Source organism: Geospiza fortis, unplaced genomic scaffold (assembly GCF_000277835.1).
Source record: "Geospiza fortis unplaced genomic scaffold, GeoFor_1.0 scaffold174, whole genome shotgun sequence".
Taxonomy (NCBI): domain Eukaryota; kingdom Metazoa; phylum Chordata; class Aves; order Passeriformes; family Thraupidae; genus Geospiza; species Geospiza fortis.
The window spans coordinates 601,685-625,167 of record NW_005054480.1 but is presented as its reverse complement, the minus strand read 5'-3'; the positions used below and the strand labels follow the sequence as shown (position 1 = coordinate 625,167).

At 40.4% G+C, this 23,483-nt stretch overlaps 1 protein-coding gene and 1 non-coding gene across 2 annotated transcripts in view; both read right to left on the bottom strand.

Annotated features, from left to right (window-relative positions):
• The window catches only part of ZFR (zinc finger RNA binding protein), a gene marked incomplete at its 5' end in the record, with an annotated part of 28,850 nt that extends 22,883 nt beyond the window's left edge, over positions 1-5,967 (bottom strand). Inside the window, 7 exon segments of the mRNA XM_031063076.1 lie at positions 90-281; positions 1,710-1,818; positions 1,820-1,931; positions 3,107-3,325; positions 4,133-4,174; positions 4,177-4,237; positions 5,674-5,967. Of these exon segments, the coding sequence (XP_030918936.1) occupies positions 90-281; positions 1,710-1,818; positions 1,820-1,931; positions 3,107-3,325; positions 4,133-4,174; positions 4,177-4,237; positions 5,674-5,967 (1,029 nt within the window).
• Positions 5,968-8,521: 2,554 nt separating this feature from the next.
• LOC115948707 lies at positions 8,522-8,659 on the bottom strand. Its single transcript, XR_004082497.1, has one exon. It is a non-coding gene; the product is annotated as a small nucleolar RNA SNORA66 (small nucleolar RNA).
• Between the last annotated feature and the right edge of the window lie 14,824 nt (positions 8,660-23,483).

The window sequence follows — 23,483 nt, the reverse complement described above, 5'->3', positions numbered from 1 at the left end:
GCATATTTTCTCCTTCCTTGAAATGATAAAAATGATGGGGAGAAATGCATATACTGACTTGCACAGTAAGAACAAGAGAAATCTCTTACTTTCTGATGCTTGGCTCCACGGATATGGGCAGCATAAGCATCTGCCCCGGTACAAGACACATCACAGAGCTCACAACGCAACTGATTCTGAGTTCCACGAGCAGAAGTACTGTTGTTGGTGGTGTTCTGGGAAGCTTTTAATGCTGCTTCTTTCTTTTTGTGTTTCTGGCCTTCTAAGTGTTCTTTGTAAGTCTGTTTAAATAAACAAAACACACAGTAAGTTGTCTTTGTACTGCTGGTTCATCATTCCTGTGAATACATGTAATACAGAACACGGCAGATAACACATATTTTATCTAGGAAATACCTCCTATGCTGAACATTTCTGTGGTATGGCATGCATTAACAGGCCACTTCTAAGACCAGAACATTTTCTTCTTCAGCATCAGGATCCCACACTTAGGTAAAACAATACAGGTTTTTCTCCTCTAACTTCTCAACTTCCCAATAAAGTACCAGTCAACAGTATCACCACTGAAAACTTGACAGGATCAGAAACTGCCATTTCCTGCATTGCATTCAATTATTTTTGATTTCCGGTTTCCCTCAAACTTTAAGTGTATCCAGATAAATAGAAAAATAAATTTAAAAGAAGGTAGTGCACAAATAAAGCTGTACTGAAAATGAAATGCAGAAGTTAGTATTAGTTCCTATATCAACATTGGCAATCTAGAGCAGACAGGTAGGAAATAATGGCAAATTTACCTGAAGTAAAAGAACTGTTAGCCAGACTCAGATATAAACATTCTGCATGACTTTGTATCTACTTTCTAGGCACTTTTACCCACTATGACACTAAACTGGGAAATTGGAATATAATGAAGAATAAATTTTCAGGTTTCCCATTCACAAAACTTGTGTAATTCCACAGCTTCGAAAACAGTATTTTCTAAGAAGTTTCCTATGCTAAAGAAACACATTCAAATCATATGAAGAAACACATGCAAATCACATCCAAAGTTTCAAATAATTCTGAAATCAGATGAAGCTCCTCTGTATAACCTCAGGGGGTGTATCTTTATGTCTTCCAACAGGAACTCTTTCTATAATAGTACTCATTTTTATTTCATTATTCCTTTAGTACAAGTATAGAATCAGGTCTAAAAATTAACAAATACTCTTAATTAGAGGGATGGAGCACCCCTCCTATGAGGAAAGGCTAAGACAATTTGGTTTGTTCAGCCTGGAAAAGGCTTTGGGGTGACCTAACTGGGACCTGCCAGTACGTAAAGGAAGTCTGTAAGAAAGATGGAGACTTTTTACAAAAGCATGGAGTGACAGGACAAGAGGCAATGGCTTCAAACCGAAAGAAAGTTTAGGTATTAAGAAGAAATTCTTTATGGTGAGGATGATGATGCACTGGCACAGCTGCCCAGAAAAGCTGTGGGTGCCCCGTCCCTGGAAGTGCTCAAGGCCAGGCTGGACGGGGCTCTGAGCAAACTGGTCTGGTAAAGGTGTCCCTGCCTACAGCACAGTTGGACCAGATGTTCTTCAAGGTCCTTTCCAATCCAGGCCATTCTGCAATTTTTGACTCTCAAGAGGGTAACTTTTTTAGCTGAAAAAATTATGAATAAAGTATAGTAGAATAAAGCACGGTAGAATAATACATAATACAGATACCTGTGGTCCAGCACAGCTGATCTTGCAAACGTCACAGTAGTGGATCTGGGGTGGTTTGGGAGGCTGTTTTGGTTTCAGTTGCTTATTTTGGAATGGTGCCTTTTTACGGCGGCCGCGCGGCGCGTGCTCCTCCCCCCTGTTTCTGTTGCTGCTGCTGCTGCTGTTGGTAATAGGACGATGCAGCTGAATACACTGCAGCTTCATAGCCAGAATAGGAGGTACCTGAAAAATTAAAATAAAAACAAATGTTACATCACTATATATAATGTATCAATTACATAATGCACTAATTCAAATCATGTTGCATAACAGCTGAGGGGCAAGGCAAGATGTAAGTAATTCACTGAGATCTTGTCAGGCAGTCTTGAATTTGGCTTCATGTTTCACAGTAGACAAATATACAGCCAACAATTGTGTGGGAATATATTAAATTCTAGACACATCTTTGCAGACACACCGTTAAGTCCGATATAACAAAGCATCCCTAGAGAACATATGAAATTTCCTGGTACATCTGGTAAGATTGGGTATGATGGAACAAGAATTTTAATGAAAGATTTAGTAAAGGCCACATGAAGCATGCAATCTTCTAGAATCTGATTTGCTGTTCACGTTTCCAAATGGCAAGGACTGATAATATGGACAGGAAGGGGAAAAAATGAAGATAAAAGACAGAATATCTAGTGCTATTACATCCTATTTCAGTGATTTAAGTTGTTTTGGTATGGAGAAGATGTTTCACTCACTAAAGCCTGGCTAGACAGTCCCTGACTTCTAGCTGAGTAAATCAAGGAAACTAGGCTCTGTCTCAAGGAAGTACTAAAATCCCTTTTTAAGCAAGAAACAAAAGAAAACAAAAAGTTCAGGGTATGTATAACATGCCAGTTAATTACCATCTATGGCTATGAAGTTACCATATTTTCATCTTTAACTATGTTTTGGATTCCTAATGGTTGAATAAAGTCTTTCCAGCACACATTTCTCATTCCATTTTGGGTCAGGACATCCCAAACTTAAAAGATTTATACTGAACTGTTCCTCCCTGTCTCTGTAACTGCATGCACACCCTTCCCACTTCCTGCGAGTAACATCTGTGTGGATGCATTTTGTTACATTTTGCATTCCCTGTTTTTTTCCTTTTCACCTTACAATAAGTCACTCTTTGGTAGCAATGTCAGCACTCTGTATATTCTCATATCTAACAAAATAAGTACATAAGACATCAAAACTATTTTGAAGATACCACAAAGCATTCTGTCATTGTAATGACTGAACTGGTTGCTACCTCTCAGCAGACTATGATGTAATTGAGCATGAAGTGCTAAACTTCTGAGCATTGAAAGCTTCTTCTGCAGCAACTTCAAAGATCCCAGCAAGAAAACATGCAAAATTCTTACCAGAGTAAGTTACTGCTGTTGTGCTGTATGTTGCACTCTGAGTGTAGGATGGAACAACAGTGGCTGCAGCTGCCACCGGCTGCACAGTCGAGGACACCGGATATATGGAAAAAGTCGTTGTTGCTGGACTTGGGGTCGCAGGTTTTATAGCTGTCACTTGCCGTGTTTGCTGGGCTTGGGTGTACTGAGTTGCCCCTTGGCTATATCCCGCTTTTGGAGCTAATGAAGAGAGAAAATACAAGTGTAGAAACATTGATATGTTTTAGTTGAGTGAAATGGAAACCATACAAAGGGAAAATTAACAACATGCTTGTGAACAAATGTGTAAGAAGTGGGAGTTTGTTTTGGGAGTTTTGTTTAATTTGTTTTGCTTTTTAGTGTTTGCACATTTGGCTGCTTTACTGTTATAGCTATGCATTTCATACCATGTACCTCAATCAAGTCACAGCTCACAGTAGTAAGCTGAAATTTATTTATTTGTTTTTAATGGTGCTATCATGTTTTTAACAGTTTTAAACAGGTTTTAAACAACCTTCTTATGTAACAGTTTTACTAGAATACCTCAAACCAAAGCACACCTAAACTTTCCTCTTAATTCTACATAGAAAAACACTAAGCAGGATTCATGCTTTGTAGCAATCATGATACAAATACTTAAAGAGAATTATATACATGAAGAACCTAGAGAATCAAAAGAGTATTTCTAACTGAGTTATCATCTGAACACAACACTGATTATCTCAACTACTTCACAAGGTTTCTAGACAAATCAGTAAGAACTTTGCCTAGAACTATGTTTCGAGTATGTTTAGTGGCAGTCCAAAATTCAGAGGCAGCTACTTATGGCAATATCACAAGTGTTGAAGTTCTAGGCATAGAAAAACTTTCCACACAGTGACAGAGATTACGTGACAAAACTTAAAACAGAAAAAGAAGATAATGTGAAGCACTCAAACAACTATTTTAAGGCTTAAAGCAGTCAACAAGACTGTGAGTAACAAGAGCAGCTTGAATCACGCCACCCACCTGTCTGGTAGTAGGACTCAGCCACCGAGGGCTGTGGCTGGGATAATATTGTTTGCTGTCGTATGCCACCGCTGGGGCGGTGGATCGAACATAAGAGTAGGAATCCTAAGGATTCAAAACAGAGAAACCACCTGTAAGTATATGGCTAGAGTAACAGAAATGATCAGCAGAGTCAAATTAACAATGTGCCATCTTCTGGCTTACTCAAGTAGAATAAAAATTCCCCATCTACACGTACAGTATATACATATAAATGCATTAGAGAAATTAAATTTACTTTCATAGATACTTCAGGCCTGAAACAGCCCTAATTGCCTTCTACAGACTCAATACTGGAATTACCTTCATGCTATTAATCCCTTTCTCTACCAAATTTTTTTTAAAAACATCTACTCTCAATAGGTTTTAATGACAATATCAGATTCTATTTCTGTGAAATATTAAGAAAAATTCCACCACAGATCTCTACAAAACATGAATTTCTACAAGGCCAAATAAATTCTCAGGGGTAAAAACATAAGCTTGTATTGGCTTTAAAAATCTTGTAATTAACAACATTTTTCTTGGTTACATTTTTTAGAGTATGAAAGTAGTATTTTTAAAGCCTTCTTTACTTTTTGGTGTATCAAGTAGTTCATTAGGGAAACGTAACTGGTCTTCAAAGGCAAGGCAAGTAGCTCATCGGGTACCTTTACAACTCAGGAGATCTCTAATAAGCTAGAACGAGATGCCTGGAAGCCACTACATGCATGTACATACACATTCTCCCATCCTCTCCATGTTTATGGTAAAACGCGAAGAGTTGATCAACTGAGGGGGAACAAGGCGTGACCTACTAGAGCTGAAATGCACTAACGTATTAAAATACTTTTTAATGCCCGGAAATACAACAACAAAATCCTTTTTCGTCCAACCTGTGTAAACAGGAATTATTTTACTTAGTTTAGGAGGATTCTCTTTTTTTTCCAAAGGTATCTAATAACTGACCTCATAATATATAACAAATTGCAGAAGCTATACAAAAGAACTGAGAACATGCAGCAATAATATAGTCCTTTTAAACAAACCAAAATGCTAACTAGAATCTAGATAATGCCCTGGTAAGTTCAGAATTAAAAAGGTGAAAAACTATTGCAAGAAACATAGTATTTCAAGATGAAACAGGACAGAGAGAAAAAGCCCTTTTGGAAAAGCCTGTATCCACAGATCGTTAGGCAGGGATCTCAGAAGAGGATATCCAAAAAACTACCTACAGAGTAGTTTATCTCCTAGGGCAATCTTCTGTCCTCACAGGCTTGGTACTAGACTCCAGTGGCACCCAGGAATCTGACAAAGGAACCATTTCTACCTCTACTGAAATTTTTTACTGGAACAGTCTTTTCAGCTCCATGACCCAGTTTACCGCAGACCAAGCCAACATCTAAGCTAACAGAAGACAGGGCTTTTCTTTACAGCAGCAGTTGCACAAAATCACATTTTCTTTTCCAAACAGGCTTCTTCCTCTCAAAGCACCTCTTAAAAATCCCACAGCAGGAACCTACCTGGTAATTCTGCGTGGTGACAGGAGGTGGTGGCGGTGGAGCTTCTTGCTGGCGCTGCGTGTAGCCGTAGTCTGTAGCGGTGTGTGCTGTGGGATAGCCACCGTAGGCCGCAGCTGTGGCAGCAGCTGCCACGGCCACCGGGGCAGGCCTGGCCACCGCCACCGTGGCTGCGGCCGGGGCATAGGCTGCAGTGACTGTGTGTGCCGCCACTGGCGCCTGGTGGACAGTGTAGCTGGCAACTGTGGTTGGATCGGAATAGGCTACACCCGAAGCTGGCTGCTGGCTGTATTGGCAGAAGACAGTAAGTAATTAATCCAATGCAGAAAGCTAATGCCTACACATTTCAAAACCCCAGATTTGATTAATACTTTTCCTGCTCTACAGACAGATCTGGAGCAGCCTTCTATCTGTGCATACTCTTACTTAATGGCTTTTATTAACCATCTTCCATCCCCGTGAAATAGGACGTATCATTGTTAAATTTCTGTGGATGGACACATAGAACATAATCACAGAATGTTAACACACAGGAAGGGACATTAAAGACCATCCAGTCCCAACCTCCATGCAAACTCCTACTCGACCAGATCGCTCAAGGCCAATGCTGCCAGGGCTGGGACACCCACAACCTCCCCGGGCAACTGGTTCCAGCTGTCTTGCTACTTTCAGAGTAAGGAATGTCTTCCCAACACCTAATCTAAATGTCCTCTCTTTCAATTGGTACCCATTACTCAGTGTTCTACCCCTATAGTTCCTCATATTTCATGTAGATGATTATTTACTTAATAAAGGGGAAGTGTTTGTGTTGAGTTTTCTCTAAGCAGTGGAACACAAGCCTTTCATTCAAAATAATGCAGTAATCCCAAACTGATAGCTTTTCCAGACTAGCAAGTTTTGAATACTTTAGTAGTTCTTCAGTAAAGTGACACACCTGTCAAATTAAGAAAAATGCTACTTTTGTGTGAGAGCTCATTACTGACCTGTACTAACATGAAATTTTTCATTACACCATATTCAAGCAATTAAATTTTAAAGACAGCCATGAAAATCAGCTCGGAACTGCTGTATTTACTTAGACACACATATCTGATAGGGGACTTCTGCAACAGATGGTTAGAATTGTAGGAGCTGGTCCCACTTGCCCGAGTAGAAGTCCACTGACACAATACAAAGCATCACAAGTGCAGACAATCACATCAAGCAAGAAAACCACTCTGGCAATCTCCCAGGCACCTGCTGAGACTAATCTGCCTCTAAAATTCGCAGGTAGGATGCTAATATGTAGCGATTTACTAAAAATCCACAAATACTAACAGCAGAAATAAAAATTGATTCCTTCAAAGGTTTAATTACTTGAACAGAAACTAGAATTACTGTCCTGTACTGATATGTAACTCTGCATGATGTTGTCCTGTTATGATGTATAACTGTGGATTATTATTAGAAAGTTGGAATAGTTATTTTGATTTTTAAGCAAACAAAGTGAAGCAGGTAAAATATAGGTAAAATATCACTATCTGGAATAATGACATTAAGTGGGGATTCAGTGATAATTCTGATTATTTTTGTACATTTCCTACACTGCTGTTCAATAATAGCTATATCTATATACTTTTAATTTCACAAAAGTAATTTCCACAACTCCCTTGTGTTCAGTAATTTTTTCTTACTTATTTTTAGAAAACCTGATTTTGTAATTTCAATTACAGCAGAACCCACGTTAAAAAATTAAAAAAAACCGCGCAGCCCCCTCCCAACCATTCTCACAGCAGAAACAGAGAAAATTTTACTACTGATGGACTTAAATGTCTGGGCTCCACCTTCTTCCCATCACATGTACCTCACTGCTTAAAAGACTGCTTGCATTCTATCCAATTTTACTTCAATTGTGAGTTGAGATATAATAATGTTTTATGTTATTTTCAATTATTAGCCTAAGAGCAAAATGAAAAGACCTATTCTACTTTGATGTACCTCACATCGCTGCTTGCAACTCCTCCTCCCTGATGTTCACAGGAAAATTCTGTTTACTTAACATGAGAAACTGGACTCCACCACAAAATTCAGGAAGACTGTTTTATGATCGTAGAAATGAATGATAGTCTATAAAATTAGGTCTCATTATCTACATAACTAACAGTACAAAGTGTAAAATAGTAACAAAATCTAAGGTAATTATCATGGCCATATATATCTACTAAAATCACATTAAACTGAGTAAACAGACAGCAGACGGCCTAACTGACTGCAGTTGAACACATCAATAGTCTAATGCTGCCAACAAGGTAAGTCTTGCTTCACACTTTTCTCACTCTTAGTCTTCCCTTCTCCCAAACACCAATCCTGGCTAAGCCATCTTATTCCATCCCTGGTGCTAATTCTGCTACTTGTCAAGCCATTCAGTGCACTGATTTAACTCATTAATCTACCAGAAAACAATGTGAAGGTTTCTTATTGGGGTCATATTCTAGTGTGGCAGAAACGTTAAGAAACACAGCAGCTTACAAAATAGGTCTGCCGAGAACCCATATTAATTATATATATACAGGGAAACAGAGCAGAAAGGGAGTAGACTTGTGCAGAAGGGCTAGAGCGGCTTTTCCGCGTGTCATGAAACTATTTGTTACTGTTACAAAACAAGATACAGTGCTCACAACACACTACAAAGTAACAGAACCAGTCAGTTAAGCAAAGAAAATGCTTTTGTTATCAGAATATGTATGATTAAAGATACCTGATAGTTTTCAGTTTTTAAAATTGTGAAAAGATTACGAACATTACCAGCAGAACTATTGACAAGATTATGGTACAGACAACTTCATTTCTCATGCAACTAAGCAGCAAAATTCCTTGTCACGGCATAGAGTTAACAGCCCAAATAATGAGATTTCTAAGGCTAATACAGGGTCTATGACCATGTTTATTTTAGCAAACCTGTTCCCTTTGCTTCTGCAACTTCATGCAGAGCTAGTGATCAAGTTTGCAAGACTGCAGGAAAGTATTCTATAACTGACTGCTTCTTCCTTTCTAAAAGTTGTGTTACATTATGTAACAGAAATTAATGGTGACATCTCCTCTAAATTTGTGGCATTCTTCTCTTCCATGACCTTACTGAAAGCCTTTAACATTAAGATGAGTAGACATTTCAATGTAATTAATTTACATAAAAATATCCTTGTGCTAACTTCTTTAATTAACTGACAGGAGTTCTTACCCTGATTTGGTGATTAGTGCCTCATCACGTTTGCCAAGATGAACTTTGCTCCTCCCAGATTATTCTGCCAAACTCCCTATTCCACTCTTCCTTCATCTGTGCACCTATCTTAATATTATGTTTTTCTTTGACTACAGATGGCAAGAACCTCATGCGTCATTTCATACGAAGTTTCAGCTGTGCCACCCACTCTACTCCAGACAACTGCTTTCTCTCCCAGCAGTCTAGCTTCCTCAGAGCAGACTCTTGTAAAGTTACCTGTGTACTGACTCTATTTTCCTCACATGAAATAGCACAATATGCCACACTAGTAGAAATACTTAAGTCATAACCAATCCCTAGTGAACTCCACTGCAATTACTGGTATTTAATAATAGTTCTTCTAATTCTACTAATCACTTCTACCAGCTCCTTCTCTACAATTATTTTACTAATCTCTACCTTAAGCAGTCCTTTTTCATACTGCACCACATCAAGAATTTCTTCTTAGTCTTGATAATAAGTCTCCAAAAGATCTAGGCATGTCATCAAGTTATTAGAACACCAATGAAATACAGTATGTCAGCGTGCATTTTCTTCACCACATCCCTCAACACCGTGGGGAAAAGCTGAATTTATACAAATTACTCTGTATGTTCTATGAGTTAAGAATACACCAACAGGTATTGCAAGACTGCAGAGAAAGCAGCAAACTCATTAATGCAGCCACTTCTCTTTGTAGATCAATTCTTCTCTTCCCCAAAATAAATTCTAATATCCCTTACTAGCATTTTTGAGTCCAAGCTCTCTTCCAAATACACTTGATTCAGTTTGCTTTATTAACTTGGAGGAGTTTAAAACTCACAGAACAATTTAGGTTTAAACAAGGATTTGGAAGTCACCTGTACTTATCCAATGCTCAAAAGACAGTTTATTTCAAAGCTAGAAGTTTCTCAGGGCCTTGTCTGCTCAGGGACTGATCACCTCCAAGAATGGAGACCCCAAGGCTGCTCTAGACAACCTGTTCCAGTGTGTCATGGTTTAACCCCAGCTGGCAACTCAGCCTCACACAGCCACTTACTCACTCCCCCACAGCAGAAGCAGTGAGAGAACTGGAAGAGTAAAAGAGCTTGTGGATTGAGATAGACAGTTTGATATGAAAGACAAAGGCCACACACAGAGGCAAAACAAAACAAGGATTCGGACAGGATGGATTAATGGGCCAAAGCCAATCACATGAGGCACAACAAGGCCAGGTGCTGGGTCCTGCCCTTAGGTCACAACAACCCCAGGCTACATTACAAACTTGAGGAAGAATGGCTGGAAAGCTGCCCAGGGGGAAAGGACGTGGGGGTGCTGGTCAACAGTGGCTGAATATGAGCCAGTGTGCCCAGGTGGCCAAGAAGACCAATGGAATCCTGGCCTGTATGAGCAATGTGGCCAGCAGGACCGGGAAAGGGATTTTTCCCCTGTACTCAGGAACTAGTGAGGCCACACCTTGAATCCTGTGTCCAGTTCTGGGCCCCACACAAAACACTGAGGTGAAGCACTATGCCCAGAAAAGAGGAAGGTGTTCAGCCATCTCAGGAAAGCCAGATTCCATCACAGAAAAACAGTTACTATTTGGGAAGACAAATATCATCACTCTGAATATCACCTCCTTCCTCCTTCTCTCCCTAGTTTTATCATTGAGCATGATGCTATATAGTATGGGATGTCCCTTTGGTCAGTCGGGGTCACTGTCCTGCCTGTGTCCTATTCCAACTTCTTGTGCACCACCAGGCCTCTCACTGGTGGGTGGGGTGAGGAGCAGAAAAGGCCTTGCTTGACTCTGTGAGTACTGCTCAACAATAAAGAACACGTCTGTATTATCAACACTGTTTTCAGCACAAATCCAAAGCACAGCCTACTATCAACTACTATGAAGAAAATCAACTCCACCCCAGCCAAAACCAGCACATGACGTTTGAGCATCCTGTCAAGAATTTTTTCCTTAGTTTATTAAGGCTCCAATTTCAAAAGCAAATGAGCTCTAGACCAACACCTACAAAGGCAGAACCAGTTTCTGACCACTCAATTCAATGCACCTTCATGTAACAATTCTTGGAGTGTTTAAATTCACTTTCACAATGAATTATTCTTTAATTTAGGAAGCTCCAAGTAGCTTCCAATTGTACTCTGCTGTACTACTGTTATACCACATCTTCCACAAGAAATTTTCATTCAAAAAGAATGTATTTTACTGATACTAGACCTATTTCTTTAGGTCTTTCTGACTGTAATAGAAATAATGCTTCCCTACAAAGCTGACTTAATTTCTGTTTTCTGGGAACAATATACTCTTCCATGCTCATCTTCCTGTTCAGGTGCCTGTGTTACTGCATTTCCCTATCCCATCTAGAGCCAGTTTGAAGTGCACATGATGCCCCCAATTTTTCTGCTCCAGATTCTGTAGGTATATATTTCAGTCAACTACAGAAGGTCATTTGCAGGACCTTACCTAAAGTGTTTTGTCTCTCCTTACCTGTTTTTAAACTTCCATATCTACAATACTATTTCCTCATTCTCTTTATTTCCTCTTCTCAAACAAGGTCACCTCTATTCAGTAGTTTTACCACAGTATATACTTAACTTGTTAGAATCTTTCACATTCTAATTGAATAACTCCAAGAAAATGAGAGGTTAACTCTTTTTTAGCAATACTGTATTACTGTGCAAAAGTATTTTTTCTGAAACACCTTTGACTCAAATCTTTGAATAACATCTATTATAATTCCTACTGACACTAATGATGGGAAATACCAATCTTTCTGTTACATTAGTATCAGCACAAGTGCCACATACTGTAAAGTACTACTATGATATTAAACCTGTTAGATAAGACTGATTGCAGAGAGTTGTGACCATGTATGTTTCTCCACAGTATGTTTCTCTAATTCCATGATAATCTGATTTTCTAGAGGTGGGGATGAGGGGCCACCCTGTCTCTCCATCTTGCATAATTCATCCCAGAGCAAAGGCCAAAGCAAAAACTGGCCTTATCCACACTGCTGTCTTGTGCACACAACTCCTTTCATCAAATACAAGTACCTTTTCTCAAAGCAGGTGCACATTTTGCCCTGATACTTTTTAAGTCAGATATAAGAGTAATACAGTGGCTGTTTGCATGGTATTGACATTGGACCCAGTTCTGAAAACCCAGAACTGTCATTCTGAAATAAAACAGTATTTTAAAATACTTTTCTTTTTCGCAAAGTCTCCATTGCAATCACTGAGGCACCAAATAATTACAAAGATCTCCTTGCCCAATTCTACACCACAAAATCAAATGAGTTACAGCACAGATTTACAAAAACTGGTGTAATGCTAGGTGGATACTTCGCCTGGAAAACTCTACCCTTTGGCCAACTTGTATTAAAACATCAGCAGCAAAAAGTCTACACCTTGAGAACAAGCTCTCAAAACATAAGGTGTTAGCAATCACTACTCTGTATTTCTTACTAAAATAACTAGGTTAATGTCATAATTCTGTTGCTAACTTCTATTTCTCTTGTCAAAAAGCACAATATTCAAGCAGCAATTAATAACCTTTTCTGAACTGCCTAAAGACCTTCAGCAAGAACACTGTAGCAGTGCTTTTGATACAAAAAAAGAAACACCAACTTTCAAAGCAAAAAAAAAAAAAAAAAAAAGCTGGCAGCACGCTTGCACAGTTAAACAGTCCAAAGTTGTTGAGAGCAGAAATTGCTGGTCAACAGCAATTAATGAGGTACAGGTGTCCATTTGGCAAAACAATGTTCTTCAGCTCCACAACCATGTGTTTGTCTCCCTTAAACAACCATATAAGGTAGGTTTGCAAATAAGCAGCATTATTCCCTCAAAAAGCTTAGATAAGTGCTTGCTAGATGGAATACAGGAGAACTTTTGTTAGTTACTTCCCAACAGCAACACTGAAAGAAAAGAAGATCTGGATTTCCAAAGAAAGACACAGTATTAAGAGCAAATCTGAAACAAATATTGAATTCTCTTCTGCAATACACTTATGTCACGCCTTTTTTTATTTCCAGTTACTGCCCTTTTCTAGAAAAAAATTGTGGAGGCTTTTTTGTTTAAAACTAAATGGGAAGTAGAAAACTTTACGTATTTTTTCATGTTAGCAACGTAAAGAAATTACAACATTTTGATATAATGCTATCTATTTTGCCAGATGAATGAAGATTGCAAGATACTTTATTTTCCACATTAAGGTATTTGCTGAGTAAGTCATGCATTAAGAAATGGGATAATCCATCTGTGGCAGTTACTGTCAGAGGAATAATACATTTTCAGGAAAAGGCAGCCTACTTCCAAGTAAGATAAAGATAAAGGGTATGTATATAGGAAGCACAAAAAACATTCCCTATAAGCCCTGCTTTTTATCACACGTGATTCATTTATTTGAATAAAAAAGAAGAAATTAATTGTTACTCATGCGCATAACATGCTTATCTTCAGCACACTGCTGTATTAACAAGCAACACATGCACACAAACGCTGCTCATATGCTCCTATAAGCTCTGTTTATCTTGCTGAACACTGAAAACTCTCCTCCAAGAGGCAAAGAACATCTCTGATTTTTCAGTTTTAGTTTTCTGACAAGTGCTGTTTTGATAGACAGTTAGCTTCTGGCCTAAAACCAAGTATGTCTCTGCCCAAAAGACAGTATTCCTCAGAAATTACAACTTTTAAAACATATTTCTTCCAGGGGTTTATTTTTTTTTATTTCCATGCACAACATTTAAGCTAAGTTCTAAAATAGTTTTTAAAATATGAGTACCTTGAATGAAACCTTCCACTAATTAGGATGTATTTTTTGACTTGTACCTTTTAAGAACACTGGAACGCATTAGCATTAAGGAACCATATTTGGTGAAATCTAAGTGCCAGGTTTCTCGAAGTTTCACAGATAAGTCTATTAATAGCAGAATAGCAAAAACACAGTTCTGCAGTTCTTTCAGGAACATGATGATTGAAATAAGTATGTTCTAGTTCTGTAAAAACTGCTAGGAGCAGTGCAATCTGCTACTGCTTCAGATCCTAACCTAGGAAGAGGCACTCCTGAATAACTGGTCAGATGAAGTTTCAGATGTGCTAATGGAACATGGACAGAGCACAACAAAACCAAAATTACAATTAACAAGAAAAAAAAGGTGAGCTTTATTCTCCTAAACACACTTGACAATAAACAGCATAAAATGGTGAAATGAAATATCACACTACAGTACATTGCACTTTAGGAGTGACTTTGTGTTTCTGGAGCCTATCACTCACTACGGGCATAAAATTTTCAATATTTGAATATCTTCTTAGAACTTTAGGGAAAATCACTTTTTTCCCATTCTAATGCACTAGGAATCCAGAGAGGCCTGAAGGCATGCAAATGTGCTATACCCTCATGAATTCTGCTAAATTTCAGCAGTAATACATTCTATGGTTTAACTACATAAAGCCTCAAAAAGACAGGGTTTTGTAGCCATTTTGAGTTTTCCCTTCCCCTTCCTTGCTCTAACAACTTGCTAGCATCATGCCATTACAAATTATTGACTGCCACTAGATAGCTAAACCATATACTTATCAATACCTCAAAGATGAACAGCTTCATGCTTTCAAAACATCCTTTCTTCTCTGATAATCTCTACATTTACTCTCACAACCTGATTCCAATCTAATCAAATTCTGCCATTTTTTGTTCCCTGTATACACTACAGGTGTCTGTAACAGTGATGTAATATATGCTCTGTATCAACCTCTCCTTGCCTGGCTACACACAACAGACAGCCCACTGTCCATATTACTTTCTTTAAAAAAATTCATTTTTTCAAGTCTATTCAACTGCCTTGAATGGTAACACGCAAAAAACAAAAAGAACCGAGCTTCAGAGAATACATCTATTTAAAAAAGGAGCAACTATTAACATCATCCCTGTCAAAATCACGAAATGGCAGAGATTAGAAGGGACCTCTGGAAGTCATCGGGGTCCAATCCCACTTAGGCAGCATCACCCACAGCCAAACACCCAGGACTGTACCCAGACAGCTTCTGAGCATCTCTGAGGATGGAGACTCCAACTTACCTAGGCCTCATGCACGAGGACTCAGTCATTCTTGTATTCACAAAGTGCTTTTTCACGTTCAGAGGGAACCTCCTGTGCTCCAGTTTATGCCCACTGCCTCTGGTCCTGGCACTGTGCACCACTGAGAAGAAGCCTGACTCTACCCTCTCTGCAGCCTTCCTTCAGGTATTTATACTTATTAAGATCCTCCTCACCCTCCTCCAGGCTGAATAGTCCCAGCTCTCCCAGCCTTTTCTCATTAGAGAAATGCCGCAGACTCCTCAGCAGCTTTGGTGGGCCTCTCGGGCTCTCTCCAGTATGTCCATATCTCTCCTGTACTGAAGCCCAGAAACAGACACAGGATTCCAGGTGTGGCCTCATTGGTACTGTATAAGAGGGGAATGATCACGTCCCTTACCCACCTGGTAACACTTTATCTAATGCATCCCAGGATGCCATTCTCCTTCTTTGCTGCAAGGACCCACTGCTGGCTCACATTCAAGTCTGGTGTCCACAGGACCCCCAGGTCCTCTTCCTTTCCAGCTGGGTGGCCCACAGCACATACTAGTGCGTGGGGTTGCTCTTTCATACTGAACTTTGCACTTCCCCTTGTTGAACTTCCCGAGATTCTTGGCAGCCCTTTTCTCCAGGTTTTTGAAGTCCCTCTGGATGTCACTGTAACCCCCTGGCACATAAGTCACTCCTCATCATCTTCTGTCATGAGCAAGCTTGCTGAGAGTACACTCTGCCCTAACATCTGGACCATTAATGAAGATGCTAAACAGAAAAAATGCTGAAATTGGCAAGTTCTCCATAAAAGGAAGGAAACTTCACTAGTATGGAAAATTGTACTAAATTGTTAAAACATTCTGTATTTCCTGCCTTAAACCACTACTTTGCTTTTCTAGCATCAATAATGTAACTATGCTGTAAGCTACCATTGTTGTATTTTAGCAGCATACAAAATTTCACACATAATTTAACACCCCACAGTTAAGCCTATAATCACCAACCCATTCCGAGGATACAAAGGACACAGCTATACCATAAACATAAAATCTTCCCAAAGTGGTCAGTTCCTAAAGACAAGCACCTGCTGCAAATTTCAACTAGTTAGCAGGCTTGCCCTCCTTAAAATGACAAACGCTTCTTCGACTCAAGGTATCTTTCCCCCTCATTTACCACCTTCTCTGTCTCCCTGTTACAGCCTATTACAATACTGCCATACAACCCATGTTAACAAACCCAGAGCCACTTATTGCCTTTCTCATGTTGACATATCTCCTTTGGGAGCGGGACTTCAATGATTTGAAAAGAAGTCCATCAAAATCCTTTCAAAAACAAAAGTACTGGAGGCTTCTTGTGTACATTGAGCTAGAACAGCATGTTTAACTACAGCACTAAACACTAGCATTCATTGACCAAAGGAGAATCAGCTCCACCATATTCAGTGAAGTCTCTTCTGCTAAGAATTATCTATGTGTCAAGATGCGATGGAACTCAAGAGAGCATGGGCAGTAAGTACACAGAGCAAGCATTCTGAGTTTTCAGCTTCATCTTGTGGTAAAACTGAATTACTTTCACTGCTCAAGTCTAGTAGTACATCCTGTCTGCAGAACAAGTCCTACCCACGTCCTCACCATCCCATTTTCACCAACACAAGACTGAATTATGTTTAGTGATACCTTAAGCTTGGTCTGGTATGCCTGTGTGAACTACAGTCCTAATATCTCTCAAAGACTCAATCCTTTTTAAACCGGTATCTAGATGAAGAAGAGTTAACTGGGGCAAGATATTGAAGACAAAAGTAATTAGAAATACTAGCAATTGTGAAAAGAACACTCCACCCCCAATCAATTCTCAACAGCCAACTCATCCATGCGTAGCAATTCAGTTTCTTTTGTTGTTTTACACCACTTGAATATGCTGTAATATGGTGCACTACATTTGAATTCCAAACCAGCTGTAAATGCAAGAGCTCACTTCCATACTGCTGCCTAGAAGATTGCATCTTAACCTGGACTCACAGGCATTGTGGTCTGCTCTGAACCTGCACTGCTAAAATTGCCTTTATCTGTGACAGCTCACCACACTCAGTAATATTCAAGCTGCTTGAAGGCAATTCAAAGTTAACAAATCATTCCTAACCACCCAAGCATCTCCCATCAGTGTTCTGTCTCATTAGAGCAAGACACAGTATGAACACCACCAAGATGAAACTCACAGCACTTAAGAGATTCTTCACCTTTTTAACAGAAACCAAAACCATAATACAAGATTAATTAAATGAAACAATCACATTTGCACACTTCTCTGTCCAAATGTTACTCAGTGCCCCTATCTCTCCATCAGCATTTTAACCAGCTAATTTGAGATTAGAAGCATAATTATACCTCTCTCCAGCACCGAACCAAGAATGCTAATATTATTTTACATTGGAAAGACAAGCCAATATTAGGCTGTTAATTTCAAATTGAGTAGTCACACAGTGGCTCTGGTGAGGTACACAGCATGCACGCACACACATACACAAAAAGTCTAGTACCACCAAATTCCACATTTATTTTAGGCTCCTTAACAGATGGATTAGTACAGTCACTGCAATAAGTAACAAATGAAGTTTGCATTGCATGCAGGTTTATAACCTTAGGCCCTAATACCACCACAAGCAGAAAGCACAAACTGTAAAGGTCCTGTAATGTTCAGAGAAATTTCCTGCATTACTATTTGCATAATCTAATGCTTCCCTCCGTAAATCACAATATTATTACTGTGTAGAGCACACAAAGAATTTTAAATGAGTAGGGTAGCAGGAAATTTCACGCAGCAACAACACTGAACAGAACAAGAATGCCTCTAATACATTATTTACAGGTTTAAAGGGCACTTAGCTCTTTTGCTGTCTTTAATTAAATATGAAACAAGATTTCAAGTATGTTTTATGAAAATTAGTATGTACGAACTAATAAATACAGTAATCTATTCCTCTTCTTTGAAGGAACTTCACTGATTATACTGTCACAACAGCAAATATTACCAAGTTCTGCATTCCCATCCTGATTTTGGCCAGGGTAAAGTTAATTTTCTTCTTAGTAGCTGGTTCAGTTCTGTGTTTTGGATTTAGTAAGAGAATTATGCTGGTAACACAGAGATGGTTTAGTTGTTCCTAGCAGGGCTCACTCCAAGTCAAGAAATTTTCAATTCCTTGTGTTCTGCCAGTGAGCAGGTACACAAGAAGCTGGGTGGCAGCGTGGCCAGGAGAGCTGACCCAGACTGGCCAAAGGGGCTATTCCATGCCATAGAACATCATGTATGCATGTATAAACCAGGACGAGTTGGCCAGGAGCTGCTAATTGTTTCTGGAGAACAGGCTGAACATTAGTCAGCAGGGGATAAGCAACTGTGTTGTGCATTACCTTCTCCTCTAGGGTTTTATTCCCCCTAATCCCTTCATTACTACTACTACTTTAATTTGTATTACTGCTATAATTCATATTATTATTTTTATTTTCTTTCAGCTATGAACTGTTCCTATCTCAATCCAGGAGTTTTACTTCTTTGATTCTCCTCCGCACCACGGTGGGTAGGAAGCGAGCAAGAGGCTGTGCAGTACGTAGTTGCTGGCTGGGGCTAGACAGCAATAACCCAGTACTCCTGAATTTTCCAAATCCAAGGTCTACCACCTAAGCATCTATCAACCTGGCCTTTATAACCACTTCAAAGATCAGTATTTAATGTTAAGACTTGGACAAATTTTAATTTCTTCTTCATGTGAAGGATGACAGAGTATTTAAATGATCCACTATGACCATGGATAAGCTGGAATTCCAGGAAGATACAGTGACTTCTACACTCCACTGTCTTCTTAGTTTAAATTCTGCACCTGGGACAGGGCACCCCTGGATGTGTGGATAGACTGGGGAAGGAGAGGCTGGAAAGCTGTGTCACAGAAAGGGACCTAGGGCTCCAGGCCGATGGCAAGTTGAGTCAGCATTGCCCTGGCAGCCAGGAGGGCCAACCCTGTCCTGGGGGCATCAGGGACAGCATCATCAGCCAGGCAAGGGAGGGGATTGTCCTGCTCTGCTCTGCTCTGGGGCGGCCTCACCTTGAGTGCTGGGGGCAGTTTTGGGGGCCACAGTGTAAAAAAGGTATTAACCTGTAAGACAGTGTCCAAAGGAAGGCCATAATGATGGTGAAGAGCCTGGAGGGGAAGCCATGTGAGGAGTGGCTGAGTTCATTTGGTCTGTTCAGCCAGGAGGAGACTGAGGGAGACGTCCCTGTGGCCTTCAACACCCTCACAACTGGAAGCAAAGGGGCAGGCACTGATCTCTGCTCTGTGGTGACAGTGACAGGACCCAAGGGAATGGCCTGAAGTTGTGCCAGGGGAGGTTTAGGCTGGGTATCAGCAAAAGGTTTTTCCACCCAGAGGGTGGCTGGGCACTGGAACTGCTCCCCAGGGAAGTGGTCACAGTACCAGCCTGGCAGAGTTACAGAAATGTTTAGACAATATTCTCAGGCACGTGGTGTGATTCTTGGGGACGTCCTGTGTAGGGCCAGGAGTTGCACTTCAATGTTCCCTGTGGGTCCTTTCTAATTCAGGATATTCTATGATCCTATGATTCACTACTAATAACACAAATTAGAATACTGTCATTTTGAGGAATTGCAATTCAGAAAGAGTTTATGCCAGTCTGCAATAAGTCTAAAATTAAATACAGAAACTCTCCTTAAAAGCACCTTTCAGCAATCACTTAATACAGCAGATTTTTCCTCTGAGTCTTCTGAACGGGAAATCCACAACTGTGAATACTCAAATTCTGTGGGACCAGAATGTTCCCACATCTCTGTAGGCCCTGATGGGATTCACCCCAGAGTACTGAATGGGCCTGCAGCTGCCACAGCAAGATCTCTCAATCATCTACTGAAGGCCTTAGGAGTCTGGGCAGGTCACTGCTGACTGGAAGCTTGCCAGTGTAATTCCCATTTACAAAGGCGTGAGGCAAGAAATGGAACTGGAGACATATTAGTGTAACCTCAGCTGCTGGAAAAACTATGGAGATACTAAGTGCTACTGGAAGGTGAAAGAATTGTTAAAGAACAATGCAATCATCTCCTACAGTCAACAGTTTCACAAAGGAAAATCCTGTTTAACCAACCTATCCTTCTATCATAAGGTCACCTGCCTCCTGGATGAAGGGATGGCAGTGGATGCAGTTCCAGTTTGACTAAAGCTGCTAACACTGCCCCTCACAGCATCCTTTTCCAACAAGTTGCCCAGCTGTGGGATGAGCAGGTTCACAGTGCTCTGGCTGGATGGCAGCACTCAAAGGGCTGTACTGAATGGGACTTCATCTGGCAACCAAGAGTTGAGTGCACCATTAGCAACTTGGCTAATGATTCAAACTGGGAGGTGCTGTGGATGCTCTTTAGGGACAAGAGCCCTTGGTGAGGGATCTAGATAGATTGGAGCATTGGGCAGTCATTAACGGAGTGAAATTTAAGAAGTTCATCCCAAAGCACCAAGCAGGGCACAGCCGGCCCAGGGAGAGGATGGGCCTTGCCTGGGGCCTGCTGGGCCCTGCAGGTGGAGGAGGAGGGGAAGGTCCTTCAGTGCTTCCTGAGGAGGAAAAGAAAGCTGGTGGGAAGGCTGGAAGGAACTTCCTGTGAGGAGCAGCTGAGGAACTTGGGCTTGTCCAGTTTGGGGAAAGGGAGGCTGAAGGGTGACCCCACTGCTCTCTGCAGCTTCCTGAAGAGGGGAAGGCCACAGGGAAGTGCTGAGCTCTCCTCCCTGTAATCCTGGGACAGGACAGGAGGGAGCAGTTCACAGCTGCACCAGGAGAGCTTTCCTGGCCATTAGGAGGCATTTCTATAAAGAGAGGGTGGTCAAGCACTGGAACAGCTTCCTAGAGAAGTGGTCGATGCCCAGCCAGTCAGTGTTCAAAAGCATCTGGACAGTGCCCTTAGCAACGTGCTGGAACGTGGCCAGCCCTGAGTGGGCAGGCAAACTGGACATAACTGTAGGTCCAACTGGAAGAGTCTCTTCTATGCCTTGAAACTGAACAGAATCTACTTAGACTCTCTTCTTTCTGATGCACAGTTTAGGCTTTTTATTTTCTCTGCATGTTTCCAGATGAAGACTTCATATATTTTGAGATATTCATACTTTAAGATATTACAAGAAAGGTGTGTTTGCTAAAAAGAATTGCACAAATTTTTGAACTAAGTGCTGAAATCAATAAAATTCTGACTATGATCATTAGGGAGCATTGAGTCATCTAAAATTGCAGACTAATATTCTTCCAACACATCAGAATTTTTCACAGCCATTTTGGCAAGAGAGAACCTTTAAAAATGTGACCAATATTGTGTTTATTATGAAAATTTCTGTTTGTTGCTATAAAAATGATAGTGTCAGAACTTCCAAATACTGTATGTGTAAAGAACTAAAGACTTCAACTACAAGTGTGATTTTTTGTTCATAAAACAACTTGTTACTTCGAGCAATTTTTAAGAATCCATAGGTCAGTTCAGCATCCAGAAACACCTTCTATTTTTCAAGATTTATGAGCCTCACCTATGCATTCAGTAGGTAGAAAAACATTTGTTTGTTTATTTATTGGCCTGGTTTCCAAGAAGACGATTTTTTTATTCTGTGAACTGTCTTTTCAAATACTGCAAAAAAACTTATAGACTTGTTGTAAAATCAAATCTTACCACCTTCCCCTGCCACCACCATCTCTTTCTCAAATATACTGGAGTGGAATACATGATTTGCAGCACTCTGTAAACACACCAGTAAGGACCTAACAAGTCTGCCTCATAAAAGTAAGCTCCCTCAGACATTTTAAGTGACTCTTGTGTTTTCAGCTCAAAATATTAAATTCCTTCTTATGAAAGGACTACTTGAACACTGATCGCTGTGTGTCTTCACCTTCAGATGTGGTAAACACACAAATCATTTACAGGATGTAGAGTCTTTAACCAATAGCAAATTAAACAGTATCTTAAACTTATGATAGCAAAGGAAAAAGGTTCTTTTGATCTGTTTTCCATTTTCTCAAAAACACACTTAGGATCAGCTATTAAACTTGAATGTTATTCCAATTATATAACTTCAAAGGAATTGTTCAGGATCTTTAGTCTAAAGATCACCTCAGCCCTGCAATAAAAGATGATTTTAAAAATTCATCTGCACTTCAAAACTGCAGACATACAGATCTTGGTTTATTATTCATTTAACCTTTATACTTAAAAGGAAATTCTATATATATATAGAATATTCACTATAAATATTCACTATAATCGTCATGTAAAATGTAAACACATACATGCACTGTGAGCACCCAAAGGAACTAGAAGATTAGCTAAATTCAATCCTCTATTAAACACCAGAGTAAATTAAAGTCAATGTACTTCACATTCATTTTCAGGAAAAATCCAATGGAAAAAACTGAGTTATTCCAACACCTCCACAAAAGTATACATTCCTAAAACTACATTAGGTATGCAATTTTTATTAGCTACTAGCACAGCTCTGCATTAATTTGTTAATAATCTCTGATATATTTGCTTTATTCTTTTGGGTTTTATCTTATTCACCACAACCTAGGCATTCAGGAAGGTCCTTATTACAGATTTACGGAATGAGCAACATAAGATTCAAATGTGGACTTTAAGATGTCATTCCAATGGAAGCCAAAATTGCTAAGATGTTCCTGACTGTATTTAGCAAATTAAGCATTATGATGTCAGAAACTGTGATATAACAGATGCTACCAATTACTTTTTAACACTCTGGCCATAATTTAGATGAACAAAAACTATAAAGATACAAAGACTTGGGGCGGTGTGTCTGTATGAGATTTGTACTGGTAGACCTATCCAGGATAGCACATAAGACACAGGTATGTATACTGTCTAACACAGCCACGGGTCCTCAAGTTCCACTACAATACTGCTCCCGGTCTTAGAAATCAGAGTACGACGTTTTTTTAAAAAGGTACCTGTCCATGAAAGTACCTCCTCTACTTTCTTAGACACATTACTTCAATCGGATTAAGTCCCCGGCTATTTTCCGGTGCTCCATCTCTCCCTGATCCATCCAGCCTCCCTTAGGTTGGTTTCCAACCCCCGTTAGAAGGGATTCTGGGCTCCCACAGTGACAGCAAAGCCACGGGGAGCAAGGCCGGTGCTCCCCGAAGCTGAGGCAGGAGACGGGCCTGGGGGCGGCACACGGTGACTCGCCGGTGCTGCTGACTGACTGACTGCAAGTGGCCATTTTAATCTAAGGGCCTGGGGACCCGATGCTGTCGCTGATCATCCTCCTCCTCCCGCTCGGCGGTGCCCAGCCCTACCTCCCAGCCCCAGGCACAGGGGGAGATAAGAACACACACCCGCGGGCGCGGCGGGAGGGTCCGAGCACAGCCCACGGCGCGGGGCAAGGGGCGGGAGTTGCCCGGGGTCCCGGCCGGGGAGAGGGGCCCTGGGGGGTCCCGGGGAGTCGCAGCGGGGGTCACCTGGACTGGG